Genomic DNA, 11,016 nt, shown 5'->3' with positions numbered 1-11,016 from the left:
GCTATTGGGCCGGATGCGTATGTGTGGGTAGCTATGATTCTGGGTGTAAAAATATATATGCTTATGTGTGCTTATATATGCATGTGCATATGTGTGCAGAGGGATGCTGTTGAAAACGTTTAACTTTAGCGTTGCGTTTCGTATTGTCCTTGGCAAAGGACACAACATTTCGCATTTCGTTAGAGCTTACGCAAGAAACGAAAGATTCACACGTAATTGTTTAGCGCGTGTGGAGAGAAGAGAATTAACGTATTTTCAAATAAAATTCACTTAAAAGGAAGCTGTATATTTGGGTAGGGTTGTACTTTATTTGCTCATACATGCATTAATTCGTTCATTCGAGATTTATTTATATATATTTCCGGAAATATATCAAGGAAATTGCCATTACAAATGAGCAACCATAAAATTATCATTTTGAAATACATAAAAGGTGTGGAAATATCGATTCTGATTGAATTGCGCACGAAAATTTGTAATTTAACATTTTTATACATAATTAGCAATAATATTTACTAGTAAAACTTGAATTGAAACAATTACAGAATTAATTTCCAAATTTTAGTAGTGCCGAATAATCGATTTAAAGACCTTTAGAATGTTATATTTATTCTTAAGAATAACTTGGTTGCCAAATTGACGGTAATATGGGTTCCTCCAAGAATTCTAAGGAACAGAATTGAATTAATTTAAATTAAATTAGTATTCTCAACAAATAATTTTATAACAGAAAATAAACCTGTTTGAATGCTGTAGTCGAGTGAACTCCACTAATAGGAAATACCCTAAAACCAACTGTTAAATGTATTAATTTTTTCAAAACATGTTTTAATATTTTTCCCATTTTTCCCCATGTTTGGGGGAATTTGTACACTTCAAATTTTAAGGTTCCAGCTTTTATGGGGTCGCACATGCTTCCTTCTGCCTATTATAATATTATTTTTAAATTACTCAAAGTTTTGTAATTATAAAATAATGTTCGTAAGATAGAAACAAAAATAAAGCGGTAAATTTAGCATTAAATTTATTGGTTCGTATTATTTCATTGAAAGCAGATTTAGCAACATTTGTTTGGTGTCTTTTCATAATATGCATTAATAATGTATTCAATATATTTGTGTACATCTTTAATTTGCTTACATATATATTTTAATTGTTTAAATAATTGAAACGGTAGTTCATTGTTGTTGTCATAATTGTTGCTGTTTGTGTGTGTGTGTATGTATGTATAGATTTATTTCCTTATAGCTTAAATTAACTGCAAATGTATGCTCTTAGAAAACTGGTCTCATTTATGTGATTGCATCAAACATATTTTTGGTTAAAATGTCACTTTGCGCTCCTCCCTTACCACTAGTCACTACAATAGTTGTAACTTAATTAAAGCATTAAATTGTTCTTGTTGCTGTTAACGCTCTGTTTGCATTTGCATCCAAAGGCTCGTCGGTAAAACCACAGAAACTCCACTTGGACTGCTCAGACTTGAAGAGATTGGTATATTTAGTGAGTACATTTGCGAGTTCATCGTTGCTCCTTAGCTGCAGCGATTTAAGTAGCATGCCCCGCAAATAGCTAGCAATGCTGGCAATGTCCACGCCATGGGGATGCAATACCAGAAAAGCGGAGGTTAACGCTATTATTTTAGCCTCAACCATAGCCAGCGACATCATATTGCTCTGCAAGTGAAATAAAGTGTGTAATAAACATATATAATAACAATTGTTGTATATACCTTTTGTGTCGGCACTGATTCCACAACTGGCTCCACAACATCAGACTTAGGACTATTCTCGGATATGGGCAATTGCTTGGCTTCATCGTCAATAGCTTTGTGTGGTTCTGTTGTTGGCTCGAGCTTCTCATCGTCCTCGATCTCATGAATTTCAACAACGCCGCTTTGATGCTCGATAATGCGCACATCGTCGTCTACTTTATCAATATCGATTATTTCTAGATCCAGAGCAACAGATGGAAACTCCTTCTTCCCTGCCGACCGCACATCTTCCGCATTTCGGCTACACGAGTCACCGCTGCTGAAATCAGCATTCGATGAGTTCGAGACGTAGGTTTCTCTGTCTTTTAGTTTATCCGCAGTCTCCTTGATTTTTGTCTTGAGCAGCAGCTGCTTAACGCCCGCCTCCTTAAGGTTACGCTCGAGCTGCTCGATGGTTTTGGAGTCCTTTTGTTCGCGCAGCTTCGTTTGCAACAGCTGCGTCTGCATGTTGCGTATGGTCTCTTGCAACACTTTGATCTGCTTCTCACGCTGCTGGCAATCGCTGCGCTCCACAGACATCTCATTGCGCATGGCCTCCAATTGACAGCGTAGCGAGTCATTTTCGTCCTAAAAACCAAAAAATCAGGAGTTGAATTAAAGTTCAAATAAATCAGATGATTTGCGACCCGCTCACCTTGAGTCCATCGCTGTCGTAACGGGTACGTTTGGGGCGCTTGTCGTAGTCGCGTTCATCGTCCGAGATTTCCATTTCATCGTCGTCGATTTGGACCGTTCGCAGTTCCTGCATGGCATTCCAAAAGGTTTGTTTTTGTCGTTAAATAATTGTTGTATTAATTGTAAATAGCTCTTGTTGCATAACCACTTCTTACGATGGTAATTTCTATAGCCTAGATATAATAATTTGTTTGTATATCGAAAATGCATCATATAATTCTTATTTGGCTCTTTGTACTGTTTTCGGTCCGCTTACTTACCTCGCCACATTTCAAAAAGTTCTATTAATTTGTATTCATATATTTTTCATTTATACTTATGTTAAATGCCGCACAAGGAGTTTTATCATTTTTCTTTTAGGTTTTATTGTTTACCAACGCAAATCGCACAGCCAATCGAACGCGGTGAGTGCCTTAGAAACTTTGCAAATGTTTTGCTATTTATGATTTTTGTTTTTTTTTTTTTGTTTTTTTTTTGGTTTTTTTGTTTTTAATTGTTTGCCAGTTTAATAAATTGTACAAGTTATTTGGCATTCGTCTAAAAGTTAAGTAGTTATAATAAATAGAAATGGAAAGCTTTTAGGAAATGCTTAGTTATTTTTCTTAAAACCACATAGCAGAAGCAATTTTACTACCAATTATGCTAACTTTATAATATTATTAAGCTGATTCTTAAATATGAAAGCAGATGATAGTTCTTTCTAAGCCTGAAATGAATTAGGAAACTGTTCCAAAATTAAAAGCGTTATGCAAATTATAATCTTCTTCACTGTTTAATGTAAGATCAGCTTTAGAGTATTTTAGTTTAAACAAAATATACAAAATTTCATTTGGAACAGATTCCTTTGATCAATAATATACAATGATACTGAATGATTCTTAATACTAATGTCAAAATAAGAAGATATTAGACACTTAAAACAATGCGAAACTCATGTTGTCAAACAGATATCAATTTGGATTGCAATAAAATTTTATTGGGATGTTAAAATAAAAACAAAACTAAAAATGAATGAACTTTAAAAGTGATGTGATAATTACATAGGAATGTTTCAGATGTCGAAAAGTTAACATGCAGAAGGGGGTACATGCAGGTAGAGTTATATCAGGTGTTAATGAAAAATATACTAATTAGAAGTTTATACCAAACATTACTAATAGAATGACAATAAGAACAGGCACGAGAATCACAATTCAATAGTAGATAGTTAGTTAATTAGTTAGTGTTTATTACGATTACTTCATCAGTCGAACTTCTCGTAATTCATTCTTTGAACATTTTTGTACGTACCGTGGCTAATTTCTTCCATTGGTCGATGTTTTTTCTTTGGGCTTTGGTGAAATGGTCCCAAACCTTCTTGTGACTAGCGGCATTGAACACTTTTTCAATCTGAGTGACTGAACAATAATGCAATAATATATAATAATATTAAGGGAGGACAGAGGGTAGATATTTTTTTTTGGTTTTTGGTTTTTTAAGTCGTGACCATTTAGCTAGTAATGGAAAATAAAAAGTAGATAAGACTACTTGAGAGACCCTCGCAAAACATAATATTTTATATAGTTCTTATATGGTAAAGTCTAATAGTATTGTACAACATATTGTTACCTACATATACATACATTTGCATGTATACATTTAAGGACTTCAATTGCAGTTAGTTGTTAGTTGCTTTCTACAGACAGCCTGAGAGGCGGTTGGTGTCTGGTCCGAGGTCTACGTTGACTTTATATGGTGAGTATATCTCTGCTTGGTTTACAAACCTTTGGCCTGGACTTACAATTTTGTGATACAATGTCTTCAGACATGGTGTGGTCAGTCAGACACAGTGAAACGAGTCACTGCACAGTGGCACAAAACACGATATCGCGATCAAAATGTGAAAGATTGAAATCTATTTAAAAATTGTGTACTTTCATTCACAGCATATCCATACTATTCTCTAAACTATACTTGATTTAAAAAATAGCAATGACCTTATGCCTGCCCGGCAAATCAATTGTGAGAAGAGTTGCAAGTAAAGTGATTCGGTTAATATGTCTGTCTGTTAGTCAGTTATGTCCACTAAATTTGATCGCTTTCTAATCGAGTTTTTGGCCACCATGCAGCACTGGAAGTTGTGGCTGGACTTTTACCTGCGGCTGCTGCTCGTTTTGCTCCATCGACTTGGATTTTGTCTTGTACTTTAAGAGCAAATTTTAGACAGTGAGATCTTGTATGTTGTGGAGTTGGTTTTTGGCTTTTGATAGCACGATGACTAAATTGCTAGATAGTGTCGGTGTGTAAGCATGTGTGGTGTGTGTGTATGTGTGTTTGGTGTGTGTGTATGTGTGTGTGTTGTTTGTTGTGTATGTAGTTGTATATGTTGAATAGATTGTTCATGGTACAGACGCTAGACGCTAACCGGAGCGCAAACAAAAACAGAAAAGTTGACAAAAGGAGCGAACCTAAAACCCATCTAAGGACTACCAACGACAGAATCTAAAATTGTTGCCACTTACACTGCGTGGACATGGTGCCCATTTGCTTGCGATAGCATTCCCGTGCCTTGCGCAGATCCTCCTCCAGCTGCTGTTTGTCCGTGTGCAGGCGACGCACGTGCGCGTGTGTGCTCTGTATCATGGAGTAGAAGACGTTGGCATTGCGCTTGGTGCAGTCGCCACGCTCCAGCCATGTGGTAATTGTTTGTATGGCTTTTACAAATGTCTCGTTATTGCGCAGATGCTCCGCCACCGCGGTGGCCTCGTGATCTGTATAGTGTGGTATCGGCGGCGGCGATTGCGAACGCATGCGATCCAATGACATCCGTTCGCGATGACGCTGCTCCCGTTGCAATTGGCGCTGCTTGCACTCGTAGTCATATTGATCGTCTCGCGCCTGCGCATAGTCCACGTGCAGCCGCCCAAAGTTGGGTGGCTCATTTAGACTGGAGATGCGCAGTCGGTAGCCGGATAGGTAAATGGCACGATCGATGGCCGCCTCATGGCGATAGCGTATGTGGCAAAAGTTCTTCTTGGACATGCGAAGTGTGGTTATCTCACCACACGATTCGAATATCTCACGTATCACTTCCTCCGTAATGTTCTCGGGCAGGCCGCCCACGAACACCGTACGACAGCCGGGCGGACGTTCGCGTATTGTGGGTGGCGGCGCATTCGGATTGGGTGGGAACAAAATGCAGTTCTTTGTCTTAATTACCTCCTTCAGTCCAGCCGTGGAGCCGTCTGCAATCGAAATTGAAATCGAGTTTGAATTTTAATTTAACTTTGACCTATTATGCAGGAATACTTACCCGCTGCTAGAGTGCCATCCAATCCTGTTCCCGCAGCATCGGTGGGCATGCCAGCCGCTGTTGCTGCAGCCACATAGCCCGCAGCGGCATAATTATGCTGCATTTGTTGCATGGCAGCTGCCATCATTGCCGAGGGATCCATCAGCATTTGGGCATTCGAATTGCTCGCATTCCCTGACGCAGTTGTTGAGCCACTGGGTGTGGCTGCCACAACAGCTGCGGCCGCTGCTGCAGCGTTCTGTGCACTCGGAAAGTACAAGTAGCCGGGTGGCGTGTGCATCAGACCATTCAAATACAGTTGCTGGGCGGCATCGGGCAGCGTTAATGCTGTGCCGGGCGGTAGCTTATCGCCGGCCTTGACAGGCCCAATCACGTCGGAGTCATCGATTTCATTCTCATTCTCCAAATCCATTGGGGCACTGCCCTGCGCGCTGTGCGGCTTCATCTTGCCGCTGGCTGTTGTTGTTGTCTTATTTGGTGTTGCAGCGGTTGTTTGAGCTGTTCCGCTGCTGCTATTTGTTGCTGTGGGCGTGGCAACACCCACCGTGGCGGTTGTAATGGCAGCCGCCAATTGATTGATAAAATTCGGATGATTTGGCAAGCTGACGCCGTTTGGCATGCTCCCAAAAACTGGTACTAAAAAACCACAACAAAAAGAAAACAAAAGATATGATATGAAAGAGAGAGAAACGAAAACAAATAAAAGTCAGCTGTTTATCACAGACGAAACAAACAGCAAAGCGCACATGGCAATATTTGAGCGCATAAAACGTAATCTGATAGCTGCGTTTTGGTATTTTTTTCATTCACACATTTGCTTAACGTGTTGGTGTCTTTTACACACCACTTGCCACAATAACTTGACAACATGCAACTGTATGTTGACAAATTATGCGCACTTGTTAAGTTCATCTCATATTTAGGGTATTGCTTACACATATTATCGGCCAAATTCCCATAATTGAACGCCATTTGGAAACTTTGTCAAATTAACTATACGAAAAATACCATCTTCGGTATTGGGTATCCAGTTGGTTATGCGGCGTTAAAGCTGCTCACATTTTCCACTCGCCGTGTGCGTTAAAAGCATACGCATTGCTTTTACAATCATTTTATATTATTTTTGGTGAATTACTCTAGAATCGAGAGATATAAAAACTATTCAACTATATCTAAGCTGTGTGGAGTCAGCAGTTCTTTTTTTTTGTTTTTGGTTTTCAGGGCTGCTGTAATAATGCAAAATAAATAATATGGTATTTTTTAGGCCTTCCCTCTCAGCACATGTGTGTACACACTGTTCATGATTCATCAGCTGTCGTCAAAGCGAGAGAGCTTAGATTGAAAACACAACGTAATTTGCACTAAATCGCGGAAATTTATTTTAAAAAAATAACTATACGGCATGTCGGTGAATACGGCACACGCCAATAATGGTGTGCTCATCCATGCGGGCGAGTAGTAAGTACAAAACACATACACATACAATTTGAACTACAAAAGTATTTGCTGTGGCTGCTAAAAAAAATCTGACGTCATGACAATTATGCTTAAGATTGCGAGCCACTTCCTTTGATACGCGAACAGAATTAAAGCTTAGCAGGTTGCGTAGGTTGCTGATATCTAGTACCCCGCAACAGACTTTAATATTTTATTTTTTTGCCCATGGGAAATACAACAGCTGTCGACCGCAGCAAAATCTTTTGATAAAAAATGTGCTTAGTAACGATTGCATTTGTTGTTTTTCATTGGCAGCATTCTGCTGCACAGCGATAGCATTTCAATGGAGTTTTCTGGCCAGGATGGTCAACTGTTCAAGGGCTCCAAGCAGGGTCGCATCTATTTGACATCGCATCGCATGATCTTCAACAGCAAGAAGCCCAATGATGTGATGCAATCCTTCAGCGCACCCTTTGTTGCGCTATCAGACGTGAGTACACAATTTATTCATGATTACTACATCATTATATATTATAATTATCTTTCTTTTAGGTGGAAATCGAACAGCCCGTGTTTGGGGCCAATTACATCAAGGGCAAGGTGCGCGCTCAGCCGAATGGCAACTATGTGGGCGAGGTGAAGTTCAAGCTGTACTTTAAGGCTGGAGGCGCCATTGAATATGGCCAGGCGCTGTTGCGCGCTGCGAAGACCGCTCAGAGCAACTTCCATCGTGGCGGTCTAGCTGGCGATGATCCGCCACCGTATGCGCCCGCTGGTGCTTGGCATGAGGCACCACCACCGGCTTATCAGCCACCGCCCGGCTACTATGGCTGGTTGCCACAGCACGATGCATTCAGTGGCCCGGCTCCGAACACTGTGTTTATCAGTGACAATCCGCCGCCATATCCTGGCATCAGTAAGTTACCCACTTTTAATTCCTTTGCCCCACACTCGGCTTTTGTTTCTGCACAGCTGTTGAGCTGATTTGAAGTTAAATTGGCAAAAAATCAATTTCAGCATGCGTTCACCGCTTTTTCTAACTCAAACGCACCGTTCCACAAACCACTTTCTTCTGTCTTTTTCATAGCACCACCCAACAATCAACCAGCACCACAACCGCAGCCGCATTCGCAGCCCACTGAACCCAATTGGTATGGTTTTTCAGCACCACCTGACCAGCAGCCGCAACAGCAGCCCGGCTATGGTGGCCAAGGATGGGCCGGTGGCTTTGCACAGCCGCCGCCGTACGCATCCTTAGGCCCAGGCGGTCAACCAGGCGCTCAACCGCCCTATGGCGGACAACCAGCTCAAGGCTATGGCGCGCCCGCGGCGCCCTATGGCGGCTATAATCCGAATGTGCCCGGTGGTTTTATGCAGCCCGGTTTTATGCCGCCGCAACAGCCCAGTGGTTATCCAGGCTCTTATCCTCCACAACAGCCAAATGGTTATCCGGGCGCAGCATCACCACAGCAACCAAATGGTTATCCGGGCCCAGCGCCACCACAGCAACCAGGTGGTTATCCGGGATCAGCGCCACCACAGCAACCAGGTGGTTATCCGGGCTCAAATCCCCCAGCTGCTGGTGCTGGTGCCAGCGGTGCCGCTGGCAGTGCGGCCTCCGTCAACTTTATGGGCTTCAGCTTGCCACCAGGAAGTGAGTATTTGACATATATGCCTACAAAGCCTTATTTATTTAATCCATCATTCATTTTATTTGTTGTCCAGACTAATTGATCAAAACATTAATGGAAAATTAAGCAAAATAACCGTATGCAATCTCAGCAAGATCTTATCCGTTACGAATAAATTGGTGTGTTATAATTTTTTTTCTTGCTTCAAAAATGTTATTTAATAAGTAGAATTTAAAATGAAGGCATGTAAATTTGCTAGTTAGGATCAATAGACACTCTTTTATTTGAGTATGAGTATATATTTAATTCGAGTTCATCTTATTGTATCTTATTGCCTAATTTATTAGTCGATATCTAACAAGTTACAAAACTAACACAATCATTACCAATTTGGCATCTGAAACAATATTTCTTTTGTTTATTTTTACCTTTTTCACAGTGTAAACTGCAAATTATAACAAAAACTACTATACCGCAAAACAAGTAAGATTTCATAATGTTCTCTACCATTTACATACGTATATATATATAAATATATTTATATACAAAATGATATTGATAAAAATTCCCAAACAAAAGCCGAGCCTACAGTTTTGCAAATTTGATTTTTAATTAGTAACTTGAGTAACGATATGTTCATTTCTTTCATTTTCCAATGCAAACTTTGCAGGAACCAGCAGCACGCAATATTATTATTACCCCAATTGTTATCCAGTTGCAAGAACTTTGTGTTTTATACCAATACCTGTTATATTACCATAAAAAGGACTGTAAGACATTATTATTGCTGTAGTAAAATGTAGTCCTCAAGTCTTGCTATTTTAATCCACGACCAAAGTAAACAATTGCCATTATTTCACACAGATTCCAAAGAAGCCGAGGCCGCAGCAAGCGCTTATAATACACCCTACAACCAACGTGGACCCAGTGCACCAGGATCCAGCGATATGCCGCCTTCATATAATGTGAGTAGTCTAAAATATAACTATCGAGTCTATTGTCAATTTGTAATAAATGTTTAATTTTACAGAGCATGCCACCCAGCTATAATGATGCATCGGAGAAGCAACAATAAAACAAAGCTTGTCAAAATTTAACGAATTTTACATAACTGAGCAAAAACAAAAAAAAACCGGCACATTCCGATTATTATAACTCGAAATTATTGTAGTTCTCTACACTCATCGATTATTTGAGGTCTGTTTCAGTTCTTAAAATTGCAAGAATCTAATTCTATCAAATCGATTTGTGCTTTGCTAGTTAACACTTGCTTATTCGATAACAATTGGAAAATCGATAACAATTGGAAAATCGAACACTTTTCTTATTATATTATTTTAACAAATTGATAGAAGTCTCAACAAGTCCTTGATACAAACATAAACACTGACATTTTTGTTGTTTCTACTGGATATTTATTCAATACAGTTTATGCTTTGTCGATTTTGAGTCACAATATATGTTTAATCATCTTATTATTTGGCGTTATTAATTGTTATAAAATATAATCATAAAATATATATATAAATGCAAATAAATCTATTATTGTTATATCGACATAATATAAACAAAAAAATATATATTAAATACATGAACATAAATTGAGTATAAATATATATATGTACATACTACCAAATTGCATATTTGTTGTGATAATTAATATATGTATGTAGATATATTATCGTGCTGGGACTTCATTGTTTCCATAATGACATCTGGACCATTCCACTTCTCCAGTCTCCATGTCTCTTGTAGTCCTGCAACAGGAACTTTCCACTCGGCGGCCATCTCTGGGATTCAGCTCTATTTCACAATTAAAAGTTCTTAAAACTAACTCTAGGACATCAAACGTGGCCAAACAGAAACGCAAATTACAGCAGAGAACTCTTTAATCTCAGTCTGCAATAATTCGCGCCATAAAAGGACACTGGCTCGTTGGAATACATGCCAACAGGCTGCAGTTGCCTTATAACGACTTCTGTAGAAGCTGTAAAGAAGAGCACGAGGAAGAATCTCCTGAGCAGTTCTTCAACTCTGCCCTGCACTTGCCAGGAAACGTTTCTCCACTTTAGGCAGTCATTTCCTACCTAATCTGTCTGTGATGGACCAGCCAAGATTGCCAATTTAATAAATTCAACCGGCTGTTTAGATTTTTGATAATGCTAACACGACGAACGGGGGAAAACCTAATTCGATACGGTATCACA

At 39.5% G+C, this 11,016-nt stretch overlaps 2 protein-coding genes across 10 annotated transcripts; one reads left to right on the top strand and one right to left on the bottom strand.

The window, feature by feature from the left end:
- Positions 1–1,182: 1,182 nt before the first annotated feature.
- Positions 1,183–6,886, bottom strand: LOC6557152 (ecto-NOX disulfide-thiol exchanger 2). Of its 2 annotated transcripts, XM_032737019.1 has the most exons (7): positions 6,677–6,883; positions 5,742–6,377; positions 4,951–5,673; positions 3,740–3,846; positions 2,409–2,516; positions 1,733–2,341; positions 1,183–1,676 (listed from the first exon to the last, which is right to left on the bottom strand). In XM_032737019.1, the coding sequence occupies exons 1-7, from the start codon at positions 6,711–6,713 to the stop codon at positions 1,389–1,391; spliced, it is 2,508 nt and encodes an 835-aa protein (XP_032592910.1). In that variant the 5' UTR covers positions 6,714–6,883; the 3' UTR covers positions 1,183–1,388. The 2 variants fall into 2 exon arrangements, with proteins under 2 accessions (XP_032592910.1, XP_043071222.1); XM_043215287.1 differs by lacking the exons at positions 1,183–1,676; positions 1,733–2,341; positions 3,740–3,846 and having other exon boundaries at positions 2,469–2,516; positions 6,677–6,886.
- A 156-nt stretch (positions 6,887–7,042) lies between these two features.
- LOC6557136 (WW domain-binding protein 2) lies at positions 7,043–10,284 on the top strand. Of its 8 annotated transcripts, XM_032737113.2 has the most exons (7): positions 7,079–7,199; positions 7,494–7,668; positions 7,731–8,094; positions 8,266–8,691; positions 8,728–8,832; positions 9,674–9,774; positions 9,840–10,100. In XM_032737113.2, exons 1-7 carry the CDS (start codon positions 7,144–7,146, stop codon positions 9,882–9,884), a joined length of 1,272 nt encoding a protein of 423 aa, XP_032593004.1. In that variant the 5' UTR covers positions 7,079–7,143; the 3' UTR covers positions 9,885–10,100. The 8 variants fall into 8 exon arrangements, with proteins under 8 accessions (XP_001985457.1, XP_032593215.1, XP_032593004.1 ...); XM_001985421.3 differs by having other exon boundaries at positions 7,043–7,199; positions 8,266–8,832; positions 9,840–10,284; XM_032737144.2 differs by having other exon boundaries at positions 8,344–8,832.
- Positions 10,285–11,016: the final 732 nt, after the last annotated feature.

Source organism: Drosophila grimshawi, unplaced genomic scaffold, assembly GCF_018153295.1.
Source record: "Drosophila grimshawi isolate 15287-2541.00 unplaced genomic scaffold, ASM1815329v1 contig_44, whole genome shotgun sequence".
NCBI classification, from domain to species: domain Eukaryota; kingdom Metazoa; phylum Arthropoda; class Insecta; order Diptera; family Drosophilidae; genus Drosophila; species Drosophila grimshawi.
Note: the sequence above shows the minus strand (reverse complement) of the source record. Positions and strands in the feature narration are given on the sequence as shown.